Source organism: Danio rerio, chromosome 11 (assembly GCF_052040795.2).
Source record: "Danio rerio strain M-AB ecotype USA chromosome 11, GRCz13ab, whole genome shotgun sequence".
Lineage (NCBI taxonomy): Eukaryota > Metazoa > Chordata > Actinopteri > Cypriniformes > Danionidae > Danio > Danio rerio.
Window position 1 is genome coordinate 464,244 of NC_141031.1, and position 22,169 is coordinate 486,412.

Here is a 22,169-nt window from a genome sequence, read left to right on the forward strand (position 1 = left end):
GCTGATTATGCTAATGAGATGGAGAGATGGGAACTAGTGGGCGGGGCTTTCCCCCTCTGATGACACGTACAGCAGGAGAATGTCAATCACAGTGTTTCTGCAGAGTCTGATCAGAACAAACACAATTCATTAATGTTGAGCATTAGAGGCTGCTGGAGACACACACACACACACTGCTGACACACACCACTGGATTTAACCCCCACATTAAAGTGATTTCTGCATTATAGGTATTATAGATTTCATTAAGACTAACACTGATACTAGCATCTAAAAAGCTTTATTAATTGTTATTAGATTCACAGGACCTTTAAGGATTGGCTTTGGTTAGGGTCAGGTTCAGTAGCAGAATATATGGCATCATATGAAATGTATTTTGGTGTGAACCTTTAGCACGTTAATCCTAATCAAATGAAAAAACCAATGACAAAGTGAATGGCTTTTATTTTCTACAAGGTTTTGTCTCAGTGCAAATATTACCGTAATATTACAGCGTAACAGTAAACATAAATAACTTAATAAAGGGAGAGGATGTAAGAAATGACTGGAACTGGCACGGCGACAATATTGAACACGCGGAGTTAATATGAAGTAAACTCTGCCGAAATAATTACCTGTAACAATAAAGCAGCCATATATTACAGTACACTACTGTAACGGGACTTTAACAACGCTGGGAAATAACACGGTAACACTTTACATGAACAGAGTGTTCATAAGACTGTCATGAAGCCTTTATAATCGTGATGTGACGCATCTTAGTGAATCAGATTCAGTGCATGCTTATAACAACTCTCATTAAGTGTCATTTTACTCGGTTCTGGCAAAGATGACATTGATTGTTATGACAACTTGACACAAACAAATACATCACAACCAGTTTTTCTTTGTCATGACAGCTAGACATAACCAAGACAAGAAAACTTGTCATAAATCTGTCATAAACATGACTGTTGGCATTATAACTGTCATGGATTTTATAACAGTGTTATTAATATTTACAGCGGCACAAGCTGAATTTGGCGTTAAAATGTCATTAAATATCATTTATACATGCAGATTAGGGTTGTAACAATATACCGGTATGACGGTTTACCACGATTTGAACGTGCACGATTATCATACCATGAACAATTGCATATCAACGGTTTTAACCCTTAAAGACCGAGACAGCCGCCCGTGGCTAAAAATAAGTATTGCTCTTAAATGTTTAATAACTTTTGATCCGCTGATCCGATTCATACAATTCAAAGATTGGCATAAAGAAGAGAATCTCAGCTTTCCAGTGCTGTATCACATAACATTCACATAACATTCAGAGGCTCCGGAATCAGTGCGGTTACGTCATCAACATTTGACAACGCTGATTTGACAAAGAAACGCTCGTCACTGTGTCTCCGGACAAACCAGACATGATACATTGATGCATTGTCCCTCCTCCATGCCCAGATTGGTTCAAACTCGCTATATCACAACCAATAAGCATAGGTTTCGCTTTTGTTTGTGGACCAAGCTTTTTGAACAACACGGAATGAGAGACAGGCATACATTTATGCGCGGCTAAATAAAACGCAAAAAAAAAAAAGTTTTGCATGAAATAATTCTCATACTAAGTACTTTTGCATGCACAGCAGCACAGAAACATGACAAAACAGTGACACAGCAAAGACGAACTGCTGCTCTTGCTGTTTTCAAAAGACGCAAATGAAGATGCAGCGGTTTGTCTGCATTGCAGACAACCACATCCAAATCCACAGACAACCATATCCATGCTGGCACATAAAACCTAAGGATGTTCCATATTGAATCTAGTTTCGTTATGTAACTATTTATAGTATAGTAAATATTTATATTTATTTTTTACTGAGGATTTGCACCATGTTTATTTGGACTTTATTTGGACTTTGACACATTATTTATTATTTTCTTATTTTTATTTGTTCATTGTAAGTGGTGTTGTTTATAGTAACTAAAAATATATTATTTGGAAAAAGTCAAATTTGCTTCACTGTTCTATTATTTTGTAACATTTGTAACATACCGTATACCGCAAAACCGTCAAACCGTGGTATTGTTTTAGACGATTATCATACCGTGAAAAATTCATACCGTTACAACCCTAATGCAGATGATGGCTGTTATTAAGTGGCATTCACTCAGTTATGTCATTTTAAATGCAAAGATGACACTGTTTGTTATGACAAATTGACATAAATGCATCACAACCTTGTTAATGATGCTGTTATAAAATAATCTGACAGAGTAATGTGACATTTAATGACAAATCCACTGAAATAGTAATCATAAAAATATTAATAACACAATTATAATGCTTCATGACTGTCATGTTTATGACTGATTTATTTCAGTTTTGTTAACGTCAAGTAGTCATAACAAGGCTGTGATGCATTTATGTCAAGCTGTCATAACAAACAGTGTCATCTTTGCATTTAAAATGACATAACTGAGCGAATGACACTTAATAACAGCCGACATCTGCTGTTCATGATTATCAAGGTTTCATGACAGTCTTATAAACCCCCCTCAGGTAAAGTGTTGCCTAATAGAATACTAATGTCTTAATAATGTCTGTTAGTAAAAGAACAAATCTTGCTGAAAGCGCTCGCAGTCCACATGTGCAGGCGAACAGATCGAGTCCATATCAAGCTCCTGCCACGGCTTTAGCTGTCTCCTGTCAGAAACACAGTGTTTAGCAGAGTAAAGCATGCAGATCTGTTGGGTCAGAGCTGATGGAGAATACTGCAGGGACTTCACAAACACTGTACACTTAGAATCAGATCATGCTAGCGGTTAGAGCTAAAATGCCACCAGAGATTAAGGATGGCTCCTGTTTTCTCACGTGTGCTTAATTGTGGAGTTTTTAATTTTTTTAAAGGGACAGTTCACCCAAAAATCAGTCTGTCATCATCATTTACTTGTACTTCGAGTTTCTTTCTTCTGCTGAACACAAAGGAAGATATTCTGAGGAATGTTGTGAAGCTGTAACCACTGACTTCCAGTAGCATTTGCTTTTCCTTCTGTGGAAGTCTGTATGTAGGTTTCAGCTTTCTTCAAATTACAATACAAGACATATTTATAAGTGCTGTGCAAAAATTAATCACACCTATTAGCATCCAAAAGAAAAGTTTGTTTAGATATAATTTAAGTTACACAACACATGCATACATAAATACACACATGCATGCATATATTTGAGAAAATCTCTATGGGACCACTTTATAATAACTACACTCTATCAATCATTTATTAAGCATGAGCATCTAGTGAATTCATTATCTGTTAAGCATTAACTCTACATTAATAGATGTTAGTAAACAGTTCATAACTGCAGATACAAATGCTGTAATCTTGACTTATATAATGTGCTTAACTATTGTACTTTCAGACTTTGTGACAGGCTGATATGAAGTATTGCATTATTTACAAACCACTTGTATTTAAGAGTAGTTTAGGGGTTTTCAGATGATTAATAAACTATTGAAATTAACGTTTATATATGTTATTATTTAGGCATATAGTAATGGTTACTGCATATGTTAATAAGGCTTCATTAAGTCCACTTCCTCCAGTTTTGTGACCTAATCTTAAGTGAGGACTATTGATGCTTTATTAACCCCTTATAAATGACAATAAAGGCTCGAGATCAAATAAACAATAGTCTTTGCAGTTTTATCTAAAAAGCAAAATTACTGTAAAGTTTAAACATGAATAACAGGAGTGTCACGATACGACATAACACTGGATAAAACAACAACAATATAATAATTGAACAATATAATAGGATGCGATGTTTAAACTGTACAGTCATTTTATTTTAGATAAGGTTGCAAAGATTTATTTTTCATTTGATGCAGTTTTGTTTGTGTCTCTTCAAAGAAATAGAAATGAATATAGTTGTTTATTTAATTATTTTCCTGTTTAGAATGTAACTGAGCTTTTAATTGTCATTTATAAGGGATTTATAAAGCATTAATAGTTCTCGCTTTTGATTGGGTCACAAAACTGGATGAAGTTGAGTTAATAAAGCATTTATCAACATACAAATTAACTATTACTATATGTCAGATATATAAATGTTGATTTGAATAGTTTATTAATAATTTACTAACTCATTCTGAATGATCTTAAATAAAAAAAACAACCAACTATGCTTAATAAACCGGTTTGTAAATAGTGCAATACTTCATTTAATAATACAAAATAAATCATTAACAAAGTATGAAAGTACATTATTAAGCACATTATAAATGTGGCTATAAGTCAAGAATACAGCATTTGTAGCTGCATCTATGAACTGTTTTCTAACGTTAATGCTTCTCAGATAATGAATTCACTATTTGCTAATGCTTAATAAATGGTTCATAGTGTGTAGTTATTATAAAGTGTCTTTATTTATATTAAGATCTGAAATGTATGTGCATATTTATGTAACAAACTGTTTTGTATAGTTTTCTTTCTACACAGTACGTAATCTAAATCTATTAGTCCTGGCAGCGAATGTTTTTAGGTCATTGTAACTTATTAATCTACACTGAAAAAAATTATTCAAAGATGATTCCTTGGATTTACTCAATTTTTTTTACATTAAGTGGTTGTAAACTATTTATTTGGGCTGAATTTAAGCAAACAAATTAAGTTGAACATTACTCAACTTAATTTGTTTGTTTAAACTCGACACAAATAAATTGTTTGCAACAGTTCTGCATGCAACACTTTTTTACGTAAGCTGTTTACGTCTGTCAGTTTGACGCAACAATATTTTAATAGACTGATACGGTTAATTTGATTCAGTTTAAAATTGTTAGGCAACCAGGATTTCTTTTGCAGAGTGTGTATGTGTGTGTATCACAAGCACATAATCAATATATGTAATGTGCACACACACACATCTTATGTCAATATAAACTTATTTTATGGATGTGATTAATCTTCACTCAGCACTTTTCATTCACACTGCAAAAAATGCTTTCCTTGCTTAGATTTTTTGTCTTGTTTCTAGTCTAAATATCTAAAATTTCTTATATCAAGAAGCATTTTCTAGACAAGCAAAACATATGGTCTTGTTTTGAGAAAAAATATGCCAATATTAACCGAGTTTTTCCTTAAAACAAGCAAAATAATCTGGCAATGGGGTGAACAAATTAATCTTGTTTTTTCTTTTGATGTAATATTATTTTGCTTACGCCATTGGCAGATTATTTAGCTTTTTAATATTGGAAAAACTCTGTTAATATTGGCATATTTTTCTCAAAACAAGACCATATGTTTTGCTCAACCCGGGCTCATTGTGGAAACGTAGCCGGGAGGTACGTATTCGAGCATTTTTTGTTTTCGCGGATCCGCGAGAGGCAGCTGTGCGCGCTTTTTCGCATCTCGGGCGCCTCTTGGGAGCGCGCGTCGTTCTCGCGCGAAAAGCCGCCCTCCTATTCCTCCTCCTCCTTCCCTAAACCCGGGCGATGGTTTGCAAAAGCCGTCCAGAAAAAAAAACAAACAAAAAAAACAAAAGCCCTCGTCTTCGATTCCTACCGCGTTTTCGGATCCCGCCGCGTTCTCGCCCTTATTTTTCGGATTCCGTTTTTCATCTTACCTGATTTCTGAAATCGCTGTTCCCCGGACTCGATCCCGGTCGTCATCCCCGCGGCCGGCTCCTCCTCCGGGGCCTCCGCTCCGCCGATGCAACGCTGTGAGCTAAGCGGACAAACTGGTTGCTTTGGGAAAGCCCTCCACTCGGAGGCGAGCTGTCGGCCGGCGAGCGCGAAGAGGAGAATCGGAGCGGCGCCACACCGCCCCGCAGCGTTCGCTCGAAAAAAATTTAACGCGTCCGTACGTACCTCCGGCCTTGTAAATCGGGGTCTCCAGAAACGTCCGCGGGGCTACGTTTCCAGAATGAGCTTGGGTTGGTTTTGCTTGTCTTGAAAATGCTTCTTGATATAATAATGTTTAGATATTTGGACTAGAAACAAGACAAAAAATCTAAGCAAGGAAAGCATTTTTTTGCGGCGCATAAAGCACATTTAAAAACATAAAGCTAGAAAGCAGAGGATTTGAGTGTAGAAAATCACCTTTGTATCGTTCAACAGAAATAAAAAACTAGCTGGAAACACTTTAGTCCAGAGGTCTCAAACTCAATTCCTGGAGGGCCGCAGCTCTGCACCGTTTTGCCCAAACCCTAATCAAACACAGCTGATCTAGTAGTGTCTAGCAGTCTTAAACACCTGGATTAGTCGATCAGCTGTGTTTGATTAGGGTCGGAGCAACACTGTGCAGAGCTGCGGCCCTCCAGGAATCCAGTTTGAGACATAGGCTTTAGACAGACGGTCCATTAGTTCACGGTATTTACTAACATTAAGTATGAATAACTTGTGCAGCATTAATTAATCGTAGTTCAGCATTAACTAATGCATTATTAAGATCCACACTTGTGCTTGTTGACTGAGTGAACATGAACTGACGTAATTAAACTGAAATAGCATTATCACAGATGAATAAGTACTATAATCAATGTATTCCTAATAGACTGTTGATGTTAGTAAATACGTTGACTAATAGACTAATGTAAAGTGTGATTATCGGCCGATCTCCGACTGATCAATCAGAGCATTGCTAGTGTATAGTAAGCGAATGTCAGTGTTTGCGTGAACTACCCCTTTATTATGGACTGTTGATGTTATAATACTGTGTTAGTGAAGCTAAACCTCAGTCCCGAACTTCTCCATCTGGAAGATGAGTTCAACAGCGGCGTCCACGTCCTGCACGATTTTCTCAGGCTCCACCAGCGCGGGGTCGAAGCGGAAATCTCGGTGTCCGTGGAAAACCGTCTCCTTGATGCACTGGCTGGCGTCTCTGGGCAGCTCCATGTGCGGGTTGTAGACTCCTGTGCACACCAGGATGGACTTGCAGGACGTGGCGGAGGGCGACGCTAGCTCACTCTCCCAGCCGTTCCCCGTCTCCACCTCCTCCGGGACACTGGCGGGCGCTCCGGTGCCCGTCACCATGTTGGCCACTGCTTTGGTGGACGTCCGGGACACGCGGTCCTCGAGGTAGCGGTTGTAGAGGTTTGCTCCGTAAATATCAGTCATCAAGTTGTCTCTGACAGCAGATTGCAGGAGTTAATGTGTTAGAAAATAAGAGAAGCAGACGATCATTTATGAGTCAAGTGTGTGTGTGTGTGTGTGTCTCACCCGATGGCATACAGTGATCTGATTGGTGCTCTCCAGCCTCTCTCCACAGCCTGTTCTCTGATCAGGAACTCAGCGAAGTGATAGGTCAGTTCACTGGGTTTCCCCATCAACGCCTCGTACTTCAGCTCTTTCCCAGTGATCTTCTTATAGATGCTCTCCAGACACACCATGAAGGTGCCGTGACCGAACCTGCAGACGGGAAGCTTCAGTCATTCACTGGCTGTCCATCTCACATCAACAAAGGCTCATGAGGCTTTAAAAACCAAAGTAAACACTTGAGTGTGCGCCATGCAGGTGAGCAGGCTCGACAAACCACCTGTAGGACACACTCCTCCTGTCCCAATACACCAGACACTGTTAGAAACACTTCATATGTCTGTTTCTATGACTTCTATCTTCATTTATAGCACCTCCTCTTCACATTGACATCAATATATCTTGTTGAACAGTATCTCGGGTCATTATTTGCTCTCTATTTCCTGGGGATGCAGATTGTGCAGCGCCATTAATGAGACCCAAGAACTGTGCTGAGATGATGCCAACCATCGAGGACTTCCAGGACAACACACACACTTAATACACAAATACAGACATCACCTATATGCTAGATAGCTGCAGGTGAACTATCACTGCGCCCCAAACGGCACACTATACACGATGCTCTTATGCACCGACACACTCAACAGCACGGTATATGAATGTAGTGTCGTCCTAATTGACACATTAATGGTTTATTACTAACTGCAAGTAAGCGATGTGTGATGCAACTTGTGTTTATGTAAAATAACTTTAACTGTTAAAGCTATTAGTTTCTAGTTAATTAGCTTGAGCTATTAGTAGGCCCACATGAAATCTGCTCATGCAGAAACGTGCAGATTTTCAGCCCATAAAGTCCATTTATTTACATTAAATCTATTTATTTACTTGTGTAAATTTATATTTATTCAGTTTATAATTAATTTCAGTAATATTGTTAATATAAAAATGTTCAAATTATTTATTTGCAGGCGGCGCAGTAGGTAGTGCTTCCGCCTTAAAGCAATAAGGTCGCTGGTTCGAGTCTCGGCTGGGTCAGTTGGTGTTTCTGTGTGGAGTTTGCATGTTCTCCCTGCGTTCGCGTGGGTTTCCTCCGGGTGCTCCGGTTTCCCCCACAGTCCAAACACATGCGCTACAGGTGAACTGGGTAGGCTAAATTGTCCGTAGTGTACGAGTGTGAATGAGTGTGTATGGATGTTTCCCAGACATGGGTTGTGGCTAGAAGAGCATCCTTCAAAACGTGCTGGATAAGTTAGCGGTTCATTCTGCAGTGGCGACCCCAGATTAAAAAGGACTAAGCCGAAATGAAAATGAATGAATGATTTATTTACAATACAGTTTGTAAAGTAGTTATTTCTGTCTGTAATGTAATAATTCAGTTGATCTATTATGAGACACTTGTTTTGTTTACCATTTAAGTGGATCTAATTGGATTTTCTTTGTAAACATTAAATAAAAGTTAAAAATGTATGATTTGTTTATTTCATATATTAAGTTTTTAGTTATGATACTCCCAAAATCATTCTGCATAAATTTGCTGATTTTTTTTTACTAAATTCTGTGCAGAAATAGCAAAAATGACCTGCAGATTCTGTCTGGCCCCAGTTATTAGTAACTCATTTTATCTAATAACCTTAACTTATCTAAATTTGATTGTAATGCAGACCTTTGAAATGCTTTGTAATGTAATGTGTGTGTTTATTGAGTATAGTCATACACTCAAAGTGCTTCACAATCATAAAGGGGGTCTCTCCACACCACCACCAGTGTGCAGCTCCACCCCCTGCCGGCCTCTCGAAAACCACTTTCAACAGCAACCTAGGTGTTCCCATGTGGTCTCCGATGCAGGAACTGACCAGGCTCAGCCCTGCTTAGCTTTATTGAGGAACCGGTCTTGGGCTGCAGAATGATATGACGTGCATATAACAATGATTATTGTGGAAAGCGCTATACAAATAAACTTAAATTGAGAGTACACAGTTAAAAGTCATTAGTTGACTTAAAAAAGTGAAAAAACTCATTGCCTTATAATTATTAGGTAAACAATCTATGTGCATAATTGTAAAAGTTAAGTTGATGGGTTAACTGACTTTTTAAAGTAAAGTCAACGCGTTTACTCACTGTTTTAAAATAAAGTAACTAATCACTTTTTTAATCACTCATTAATTTACTTTCCTTCGGCTTACTCTCTGATTTATCAGGGGTCTCCACAGCGGAATGAACCACCAACTATTCCAGCATATGTTTTACACAGCAGATGCCTTTCCAGCCGCAACCCAGTACTGGGAAACACCCATACACTCTCATTCACACACCCATTCACTATGGGGAAATTAGTTCATCAATTCCTCTATAGCACATGTGTTTGGACTGTGTGGGAAACCGGAGCACCCGGAGGAAACCCATGCAAACACGGGGAGAACATGCAAACTCTACACAGTAACGTCAACTGATCCAGCTGGGACTCAAACCGGCGACCTTTTTGCTAACCGCTGAGCTGCCTCAAATCGTTTTTTACAGTGTAAAATAGTGAGGAACCTCCCCGGTCTCCAGTGATCAGTAAGCGTTTGTAGGTGTTCACCTGGGGGAATGAGCCTCTGCCATCCACATCAGGTCCATGTTGCAGGCCAGGAGAGGCAGATGTGTGGAGTGAGCCGTTTCATAAGCGCTGCTCAGATTCCCATTGGTCAGAAGCACATCCACGATCAGCTGCAGGTTTGTTTCCCACCGGATGGGCTCCCCGAACAGAACTACAGCTAAAGCACACGACACAGAGAGCCAGAATCAAATCTAAGTTTCTATTTTTAAAATAAAACCTTCAGTAATAAAAAAAACAGGTTAAGTATTTTGTGAATCACACGGTCTTTTCTGTTTATTTACGGTTGTGAATTGCATTATGGGATGTTGATCTCTGCTCTGGCCACTTCTGATGGTGTAAGTTTAACTCTATAGTTTAACAAAGTGACTTTTACTGATATTTTAGCAGCATTTTGAGATAAGATATTGTTTAGGAAGTAATATAGAGAGAATTAAGTCAAATAACAGAAAATGTGATGCAGTTTATTACCAGGTTGGTTATCACAGCGTTATATACACCAAAATACCAACACAGACAATATAGCAGAGCAGACTATTAAAAAAAGTCACTTTAAAAAGTTTTAAACACTTTAAAAACTTTTTTAAAAGTCAAACTTTTCAAAATCAAAACCTTTTAAAGGAAAGATCAATATCCCATAATACAATTTAAAAGCAGAAAAAAGTAGAAAAACATGAATCACAATATACAGAAAACAGCAAAATTACAGATATATTTTTACACTGTAATTATTTAATTGCACTATTCTTTATTCTTTGAATTCTTTCTTGATGTAGTCTCCAACTTAAGTCATATCCATTACATAAACACTGCCGATAATATGTGTGGGGTCAGGATGATTAGTTGATGTATTTACTAACACGAAGTAACTATGAACAATTCTCAACATTTAATTAATCGTAATAATTCAAAATTTATCGATGCATTATCAACATCCAAATTCATATTCAAAGCAGAATAGCTGAATTCAGCACTGTTTTTCAGATAAACCTGTACAGTTGAATTATTCGCCCCCCTGTTTATGATTTTCCCCAATTTCTCTTTAACGAAAAGATTTTTTAACACATTTCTAATCATAATAGTTTTAATAACTCATTTCTAATAACGAGTTATTTTCTCTTTGCCATGATGACAGTAAATAATATTAGACTAGATATTCTTCAAGACACTAGTATTCAGCTTAAAGTGACATTTAAGGGCTTAACTAGGGTAACTAGGCAGGTTAGGGTAATTAGACAAGTTATTGTATAACGATGGTTTGTTCTGGAGACTATCGAAAAATATAGCTTAAAGGGGCTAATAATACTGACCTTAAAATGGTGTTTAAAAAATTAAAAACAGTTTTTATTCTAGCCGAAATAAAACAAATAAGACTTTCTCCAGGAGAACAAATATTATCAGACACACTGTGAACATTTCCTCAATCTGCTCAACATCATTTGGGAAATATTTAAAAAAGAAGAAAAATCTAAGGGGGGCGAATAATTCTGACTTCAGCTGTATGTTCACTAGGCATGTTTCTTAATTATCTGCAAACATATTTCTATGATTTGGAAGAGTGTTGCACACAGCACGTTTAACACTAATCAATTAGGAGATGATGAATGTGAGGATGACAGTGGAGCTGTAAATCCCACAGTAACATGCAGTTGTGTGCTGAAGTGTCTTACCTTCCACTCTGGGCAGGTTCGCCACAGGAGAAGACTGAAACAACAAGCAAAGTGTCTGGTTTCTTTCAGATCTGACAATCTATTTCATCTGAGACTTCTCAGAGACAATTCCAGCAATTCAACAGGTCTTTTTTTTCACTTGAGCTAAGAATTTTTAGATATTTGTACAAGAAATGAGACAAACAAAGTAAGAAAAGCATTTTTTTCTATTGTGTTTATTCCATTTTTGGATCTGAATACTGTTAGACTCCCCAGAAAATCATCAAATGATGCTATTCATATCGCAGAAAAATAAAATATCGCAATATCAGTTTTTTTTCCAATACTGTGCAGCCTTAATCAACATGATGACTGCAGGAGGAGGATGAAGACCACATCTCCCATGATTCCACACTCCGCAAGAGAGTCATCAAACTGCACCTTTGTTTATTGTGAACAGACGCCCTCTAGTGGACAAAATCACACAGTGTGCCTTTAAAGTAGATTTTCACATGCATGAAAATGGGACAGGAGAACTGAATCTGCTGCTATTTTTGTCTTCTGAATAACCTCTTCATCATTGCCGATGGCTGCTCTCTTCTAATGACATTTATGTTCCACCTGTGCTAATCTGACCTGACGGTGTCCTCTGTTTAAAAGTGCAGGCTCTCTACAAAATAAAGACTAAACTGCACATAATCCATGAACTAAAGCAGTGTAGTTATAAGCGTATCATAAGAAAGATACATTAAAGAGATAGTTCACCTAAAAATGAAAGTCATCATTTCCTCACACTCAGGCTACTGTGAGTTTCTTATGTTCTTATATCAAAGTCAATGGCTGTTTTTTGGAAAATACTTAAAAATAATTCTTTAATTTTAATCCAACAGAAGAAAGAAATGTAAACATGTTAGGAACAAATGAGGAAATGATGCTTTTTTTTGAAGCGCTGATTCAAAACAAACTTAAGTGTGTGAAAATGCATTGGTAGTCGAGTTATTAAAAACATAATGACTAACTTCTTACCTTGACTAATCATAATGACTTTTTAGTTAATAATGATAAAGATAATAATAAGTGAAAATGACTAATATTAAAAAAATTATAATAAATAAAGTAATAATAATACACGGGTCACGCACCGGTAGTTTGGGTCTCCTGTTGTGGTCCACCATGTCCAGCAGAGGGAAAGACTCACGCAGCATATCGATGCTAACCACGTTTGTGAAGCCCACGCTGATTTACTGCGTTAAGAATTCATCTGTCTCGTGGATTAATCTAAAAGTGATTATCACTGTTGATCACAAACACAAACAAGAGATTGGGGGAGAGATTGTGATAATCCTATTCCTCTCTGAATCCTCTCGCATCATAATACTGTCCGATCCAATGCCTTGACGGAGGTGCTGCAAAGGCCAAACAATACTGTCATAATCCCTCAGAGGAGGGCGCATTCACATCCAAATCCTGCAGCAATCTTTTAAACTTTACGTAGATTACAAGAGTGTTTACAGTGAGCTGTTTACATTAATCTCAAGTGCAAGTATATTTGATAATAGTGCAAGTACTGATGAAATCAAACCAACCATGTTGATTTTGTTAGCTCACATTGCTAGTTTTGAGGTAAACAGTTCATCTGTGCATGTCATTAGGACAAAAAACAATGGTTTGCTCTTGTCATTGAAATCTGCAAATGCACTTCCTGTTTGTTTTCAGTTCAATTTTCAGATTAGATCTGTCTGAGGTATTGGGCGGGGCTAACACACATAACCACGCCCCTCCAGCTGTACCAGTAATGGTACAGTAATGGTGAGCAGGAGTTAGGTTGTAATAACTCTCCCCCATGCTTCTGAATGAAACGCCTACTATACTACATCCAATCAGCTCACAGTAGAAAAAACAAGCCACGCCCACTATTTTTGCTTTTAATATTCCATCTCTCTAAAAACTGCATCTCAATAGAAAAATAAAAGGGGGTTTCTGATTCATGTGAACTTTAAGAGCTAGTCTAGAGCGCCATCTTGTGTTAAAACTAGCCCGGAGCACTGTCTGCTGTTAAACACAAGCCTTGAGAAGGCAGAAGCTGAAGACACTGAAGGATACTTTTTGGCGATGTCGAGCACAGGACCTTGTCCAGACACCAGCACAAACTTGTCATGATATTTCTTGAACATCCTTAAAGGGCTGTGAGACATCATGACCTGGTCTTGAGAGATCTGAAACCAAGCAAACAGATTATCATCCATGAAAATCGTACTGGTTGATGCACGTGACAAAATTGGTCAAGATCAGGTCTGCTCTGGTGTGTTTGGTATAACACTTAAATATACCGTGTATATAATATCATATATAATTTTAACTTATCTTAAAATCATTAAATTATCCAAAATAATATAAATATAAAATTACAATTTGTCTTAATTTAACAAATTAGCATACAAAAATTAATTAAGGCCTTTAAATGGAATAAAAAAAATAAAAACTAATGTATCCAGGGCCATAAAATACTATTTATAACTTTTATAACTATAACATTTATAATTATATAACTTTTATAACTATAAAAATGCTATTATAGCATATTTTTTAAAATTAATAATTAAACTGTATTTATTTCACAATTTCACTTAATTATACATACTTTTTGTTTACTGAAGCATTAAAAGAAGCCATAAATAAATAAATAAATAAATAAATAAATAAAGAGATCGATAAAAATGTGCACAAACAAAAAGTTTTTAAAAATATATCAAAATTAAACAGACTAGCCAGGTCATGTTTTCCCCACTGAATGTGGAAAAGTACAGTGCATTTCCAGGGCACAAAAAGCTGATGAGTTTCACAAAGCTTTCGATCTCTCATCATTTAATGCAAAAGCTGAAAGAGACTCACAGGAACACCCAGTATGTGTGACAGCTGATCAGCCTTCTTCTGTCGTAAGCAGTTTCCAGCATTTGTGACAAAGACGACTGGGACCAAGAACTGGCCCTTGGTGTCCACCAGCTTCTGAAAAGCTCTCTTTGCGGCCGGGATGGGGGTCTTTCCTCGAACCAACACTCCATCGATGTCAAACAGCAACCCGAAGCTCGGATCCGACTGTTCAACAGATCACAACACAAAGAGTTATTACTATTATTATTATTATTATTACAACACAGGAGTAATTATTCAATGGCCAGAGAAGATAAAGCACACATCAGTGCTACCTTTACTTACTGTAAATTCTGAAGTTTGCTTTAAGTAAGTCTGTTTTCTGCTCTAACTGTAACAGATTCTCTAATTTATTATTACATGTAAATAAGTATTTGCAGTATTCATCTGCATTAGTGTAACACATTTAGGTGTGAAAGATTACATCAATGTAATTTAACCAAAACACAAAACAATTTTCTTGTGAACGCTTAACCCAAATAACCACATGTGAATACAAAATCACTACTGCACTGACAAACATAGTCAGTCATGACAGCAAATGTTTATATGTTGCTGTAACTTACTTTAATTAGTTAATAAGGTTTCAACAAATTTTACAAGTTATTCAAAGTTTAGCTTAATATTTTAGTCAGTTTACTGATGTGAACTGAGATGACTGGAAAAGTTAATTTGATTCAACTCAAAAATTGAAAGCAGCAAGAATATTGTTTTTACACTGTAATGTTTGTGTTAAAAGTGTTTGTGTTGTAAGTGGTTTGTGTGACATATATATTAAAGATATAATATAATAATTCATAAAAATATAACCTCCTATAGCTGGAAAACAGTTTTTTATGTGATTGTGAAGGACTGCATTTTTTGTCTTTTTTTTGCCAGGAGAAAAAAAGCAGTGAAGAAAGCTCTGCTTCTGTCATAAAGGTCTGATTTAATTTTAGAAGTTACAGTCTGCATCATGAATCAAAATTTAGATTAAAACTGTAACTATCAATCTCCAAAAATACTGGCATCTTATGTCATTTTAATAATGGTTTCTCTCAAGGTTTTTTGGTTTTTCTCCAGTTTTTTCCCCTTGACTTTCGCAAATTAATGAAGTACGTTCCTCGCCGCTGTCGCCACTTTCTTGCATGGTTCGGGACTTGTGGAGCAAGTGTATTTCTATAGAAATAAAGATTAATTGAATAAAAATTTAACTTAAAATGAGTTGCAAGTCATTGCCATTTTTGATATCTGCAAATACATATTCTCCAAAATAACATTTAGTTATAAATAATATCGTTATAATGACATTATCAATACATTTTTAAACATAATTTTGGAGCATGAGTTCTCCATCATGGCACTTGGTGAAAAAATATCACAAGAGCCCTTTAATAATTATCTTTGGGGTGGATTAAAATGATCATTTAAATCCTGTGTTTAGAAGGATAGGCCTTATTTCTTATTTATCCAAGAAATGTATCTTACTGAACCGGAAAAAAAGAGTATCCTTCAACACTTTAAGCATGCATATATTAAATGAGGCATTGCATATGGAATATTTAACAGTTTGGAAAATGAAATATATGGAATATCTCACAGTTTAAAAACAAATCTTAGAATATCTTGGAGATCTGAATTTTTTACCAGACCTATTGTAAACCCTTTGACCCATTTCTGCACCCTTTACTAACCATTTATAAGCTGTTTATTTATGCATAAATGCATTTTGTATTATTATTCCTGGGGTCAAATATAGTCCTTGAATAAATGTATAATAAATTATAAGTATAATTAAGCTAATTGAATGAAAACACATTTATTTATAGGTTAAAGACAAAGTTTTTAGCCTTCCGTTTAGATATTTCCACAGTGCTGTTGTTTAACAGATCATGGACATTTTCAATACAATCTGGATCTGTTGATGTGATGATTTGTTGTTATTATAAACTGATAAATAAATAACACAAAATAAAGAAATGAATGTTACTAAAAGATGTTTTCCGTCATGCAGTACAGAAATAAACAGCATTGACATTATCCAGCTGGACTACAGGATGCCGTGAACACAATGCATGACCTTTTTTCCCAGATTTTCTTTGCCAGGAAAGATTAGATTTCACGCACAACAGAAGATGCTGCTGCGTCACTCTTGACCCACACTGGACATTTGTCCCTTGTTTGTTCTGTTTGCGTATACACTTGAGGATTACAGCCGCTGTGCTCAAATAAATCAGCTGCATGCTTAAAACCCTTTCATGTGTTTTTTTAGAAAAAGAAAATAATATATGAGATACTGATGAGATAATAGAAGATATGCAGGTGAAAAATGGTGGACATGTTATATAACCGGAAGCCCTACCTACCAATCAATCAATCAGTCTGTCTGTCTGCTTTTATGTTTTTATTTATGTTATTGAGTTATTGTTATTCTATTTAATATACTTTTACTGTATAGTTGGTTTGTGTATGTGAATATTTGTGTCTATCTGGATACCCGTGTATATGTACAGTATATTGTTTTTTTAATTTGTTTCAATTTTCTTTGTAATCTGTTGCCTCCTGCACATGAATGTTTGAGAACATATATGCTGTACATTTGTGTGTTTAGTTGTTTTTGTTATAAAGAGTTAAAAGCAATAAAATAAAATAAATAAATCAGCTGCACTGTGAGTTTCTGTCTATAAAAACCACTAATGGCAAACGTTCACCAGCGTTCTGAAAGCACTACAGCTACATTATTATATATTAGCAGAAATAACAACAATAACCTCTGTTAGGTTCATCAGACGTTTCTCTTTTTACTGAAGTGAGATGAAGACATTAGGGAAGAGGTTCAGTTTCACTGTCGTCATTCAGCAATTTGCTGATAAACCGACTGCAGGGTATTGACCTTATTCTGGGATGCAGAAGTGCGCTCGTTTTTGCTCATTTTAAAACTTCCAGATCAGTTGGGAGAAATGACTAGGAATAATATAATGGACAAACTACTTGCTCCTCAAACATCTTTGTTCATGACTATACATAAAAAGAAGAGCAATATAATATGAAAAGGTCAGTTTTCAACATCAAGCAGCAGTACAAGCTGTTTTCAGCATCTAGAAATCAATGGAAGTGAATGAAGGTGGAAGTCTGGAGCCAGAAATATTCCAATAGCTGCGCCCACTCGTACATGAAGAATAAGCTCAATAAGCAGAAATACATTCTCAGACCTTTTATAAGACGCTTTCCATACATTTGAACTTACTATATTCATTAAATAATAATTGTAAGAAACTAATCATAAACTAAAACATTATTTTACTGAATAAAAATGCTAATCCAGCAGGAGACGTCTATAAATCAGCAGGAATAACTGTTTTCTGCAGTGAAAAAAGCAGCATGATGTCAAATCTAGCAGGATTTTATTGATTTCATAAGCTAACAGCATTCTGATATTCACAGATTTCATTCAGGCAAACTTTAGCATACAACTGCACGTTGTATAATCAAGAATGTAATGCCTTGTAAAATAGCATTTTAAGCGCAACCTAAATCCTTTTTTGGCCTCTGACTGAATTTTTTATACGATTTTTATTCATTTTCAATTTTTGAAAATGTGCAAATTAATAATAAAATCGAGCAGTGCTATTGACTAATTAATCATTTCTCTTTGCCATGATGACAGCACATAATATTTGACTAGTTATTTTTCAAGATGTGTTTAGCTTAAAGTGACATTTAAACTTAACTACCCTGTGAAAAAAATATCAGTAATTTAGCAGTTTTCTGTATTTCCATGCCTTTATTTTTCCTTGTTTTTGTATGCTTTTGAATTGATTATGAGAGTATTGGAACAACTTAAAAAGTAACTTTTATAAACATTTTAATAGTTTACCTATTGCCCTGTTATTTTACAAACTTATTTGCCTTTATATTATTTCTTATAATTATTTCAAACAACTACAATGTCAGTAAAAGTCACTTTGTTAAATTGTAGAGTTGAATTTTCAACATTAGAAGAGAACAGAGCAGAGATCAACATCCCATAATGCAGTTCACACCCACAAATAAACAGAATCACAAAATACCTGTTCATTAACAGATATTATTTACAGTGTATGGTACATCTCTAACACAAAAGCTTAACTGACATGTGAATCTAACCCACCTGTCCTTAACCTTCACAATAATTGAATCAGATTGTTACCATTGTGTTAGCTCACATTCTTGAGTTCTGTCCAAGTTAATGAATATAAAACTGTTTTTCTCTGGTCTCTTCAATCTGATTCTGCTTCTGCCGTTTCTTCACTGATAACGTCAATTTATTGGACTGAACAGAATGTGCTTGAACACTGCTTTTTAAATGCTACTTTATTGTTAGAGAAGCAACGCACCCTACACCCTACACCCTACACCCAGCCCTCTATTCAATATTCAGTTTCAGCTGAAATACACAGGCACGATACTCAATCCTTAACTTTAACCAACCCACAAACCAGTCTACACCACTTAACCAGTTCCTAAAGTGTATCCCTCATCAGTAGCAGCAGAAGTAAATGTCCCTCATGACAAATATTATACTGTCTATACTGTATATATGTTATACGGTCGGGGAACAATGACAGGGGGTCCCATGGAGATGTCAAAAAGTCAAATAAACTTCATTTAACCATTAGATTTACCCTATTTATCTGTAACCCACAGAAGATTAAAAACAGTTATTAGTTACCTAAAAAACAACAATAGCATTCAAATGAAAAGCCATCAGCCTTTCAACTTTTCCTTTATAGGATTGGTGTGTTTACGTTAGATTAACAACACAGCAATAGCGTCAGCTGCAGGAGATTGATTTTATAGCACCAGGCTAAACTTTCTGGCACCTTTATGGCAATTAAATAATAATTTTCGGCTTAGCTCCTTTATTAATCTGGGGTTGCCACAGCGGAATGGACCGCCAACTATTCCAGCATATGTTTTAATTACAGGCCACAACTGAATATTGAGAATTATCTCTAATCTCTAGTTTCTTTAGGTGAGGTTAATATTAAATTAACTAAATGGCGATAAAAATGATGTGGTTTTTAGACTGTTGCACTTTATTTGTGTTGTCAATGTGCTCATATTGTTGTCTGCGCAACGTTTGTATATTGATAACCACCTCCAAGAAATGTGGGGGTCACAAGTCACTGGCATTGTTATTTTGGGGGTTTGAGAAGTTTGAGAACCACTGCTGTGTACTACTTACAACCCTTTGTTAATGAATGCTTCAGCATACTGTAGTATAGATAAACTGTTATAAATACAGTATAGCATAATTTAGTTTTGGCGAGGCAGTGGCGCAGTAGGTAGTGCTGTCGCCTCACAGCAAGAAGGTCGCTGGTTCGAACCTCGGCTCAGTTGGTGTTTCTGTGTGGAGTTTGTGGAGCGTGGGTTTCCTCCGGGTGCTCTGTTTTCCCCCACAGTCCAAAGAAAAGGTGAATTGGGTTGGCTAAATTGTCCGTAGTGTGTGTGTGGATGTTTCCCAGAGATGGGTTGCGGCTGGAAGGGCATCCACTGTGTAAAAACTTGCTGGATAAGTTGGCGGTTCATTCCGCTGTGGCAACCCCGGATTAATAAAGGGACTAAGCCCACAAGAAAATGAATGAATGAATAATTTAGTTTTTAATACAGTAAGCATTAGTTAATATAGTATAATATATAGAGTACTACAGTACAGGGTCATTTGTTTACATTACTATGGTTGTTGTATAAACATGGCAACTATAAACGTAAAGTACTTTACTATAGTATGGTTCAAAAACACAATATTTTTATTGCGACACAATAAAAGTAAAATAATCACCTAAAAAAGGACCTAAATATTAATATTTTTGGTGTATGTACAAATTAGTTAACTACATGGCATAAAATAAAACCTTCTGTTTAAAAAAAATACTGTTTCACTTAAAAAAATTCTGTCTTTTTATTAATTCATTTTTAAAAGTGCTTCTATGGATTTTATCCATGTTTTAGCCTTCCTTATTGTGCGTATCCTTTGTAACTAGCTTAAACTAACTTTTTATAGTTAATATTTATTTTGTTTCACACAATCTAACTTTGCAGGGGTTCAGATATTAACATGTTTTAGCTGGCGATTAAAATAACTCTTCTAGTCAAAACAGAATCATGAATGTATTCTTAAAAAACAACATCATAACAGATCATGTGTAAACATGTTTGATAAGTACTGCTGCTGCTCACAATAACAAAATCAGCAGTACCTGCACTGTAGTTACACTGTAATAACATCAACACACAAGAAATGACAGGACTAATGCTAAAATGTCATACAAGATCAATGTCAGGACAGTCATGACACTGATCAACACCTCCAGAGAAAGACTCACGGATCGAGCAGGTATTGATCAGGGTCACAGCTGGCCAGGCATTTATCACACTTTACTATTTACATTTATCGGGCTGTGACAAAATTTGTGTTCAGGATATACACATCCAAAGCTTGAAGCAGCAGCTGTGACACTGATCAATACCCCCAGAGAAAGACAAAACCCCCAGTAAACAGCAGACATTCGCATTCACTCAAGCGAAACAAACGGAAAATGAAAGCGCCGGTCGGTCATGTATTGTTAATTAGGAAACAATTTTGACAGATCATCATCATATCTCTGTGTAAACATGTTAGTTTAGTGTGTTTGATATGTGACATTACTGCTGTTGCTCGGAATAACGCAATGGATAGTAACGTGATCAACATTGTAGTTACACTATAATAACATCAACACAAGAACTGACAGGACTAACGCTAAAATATCTTACATGTCAGGCCAGCTGTGACACTGATCAATACCCCCAGAGAAAGACAAAACCCACAATAAACAGCGAGACTAACTGCAGACATTCACATTCACTCAAGCGAAACTGGAGGAAAATGAAAGCGCCAGATCACCTATGAGGAAAACCAGAAGGAAACGGAAACACTGCAAACGGGCACCGAATAATGATTTTTAACCCGTGAAAGCAACGATCTCCGCACAACTGATCGACAAACATCACATTCTGCGGTACATGGAGGACTAAAACCGCATCTGCAGCGTTATATGAAGGAATGGAGCGTCACCTCAGAGCAGAGCCCGCGCCGCACACACCGCCAGCCGCCGCTGCTCGATGCCCGCCTCAGCAGCGCGTTCATCGCCCTCATTTCGACACGACGCTTCCCGATCCGCTTTCGACCGGCTCCCGTTTCTCCATACGGCTTTTGTAGCGGTGCAATGTGACGACAGAGAGGAGGAGGTCCGAATCCACCGAAAGACTCGCGTCAGGGAACAAACAATATCGCCGGCAAACGGAGGACTGAGATCTGCGACTCCAACAAACAACCGCCGATTCCGCACTGCGAGCGACGCGAAATAATCACGCGACGCGACGAAAGAACCTACGGCGTGAGTGACGTCACCGGTTTGTTTGTTTATTTTACTTTTGCAAAGTGAGCACCACAAAACAGGCAACAATTAACATTGTAAGGAGCATTCATACTTTCAAATAAATACGAGTTTTGAATCGCATCCAAAATAAAGATATTTGTCTTAAATCAGAATTATTAGCCATATAAGGGGCTAATAATTCAGTAAGGCTAAAAATAAATATATTTTTATATTTAAATATAACTACACTACATTTATATATAAATTTGCCCAATTTTTGCAACTCATCTCTAAACATAATACTTTTAATAACTCATTTTTTTTTATTTATGTTCTCTTTGTCACGATGACAGCACATGTTATTAGATCGGAT

At 36.5% G+C, this 22,169-nt stretch overlaps 2 protein-coding genes across 7 annotated transcripts in view; both read right to left on the reverse strand.

Annotated features, from left to right (window-relative positions):
• Positions 1-22,169, reverse strand: part of poc1a (POC1 centriolar protein A) — a 521,349-nt gene that overhangs the window by 218,713 nt on the left and 280,467 nt on the right. The gene's annotated exons all lie outside the window — the stretch shown is intronic.
• On the reverse strand, positions 428-21,767 carry zgc:77375. Of its 6 annotated transcripts, XR_015501858.1 has the most exons (10): positions 21,493-21,767; positions 14,376-14,579; positions 13,587-13,699; positions 12,626-12,719; positions 11,505-11,538; positions 9,820-9,994; positions 7,203-7,391; positions 6,321-7,110; positions 2,461-6,169; positions 428-2,188 (listed from the first exon to the last, which is right to left on the reverse strand). XR_015501858.1 is itself a non-coding variant. In XM_087272031.1 (9 exons), exons 1-8 carry the CDS (start codon positions 21,571-21,573, stop codon positions 6,711-6,713), a joined length of 1,290 nt encoding a protein of 429 aa, XP_087128157.1. In that variant the 5' UTR covers positions 21,574-21,767; the 3' UTR covers positions 428-721; positions 6,681-6,710.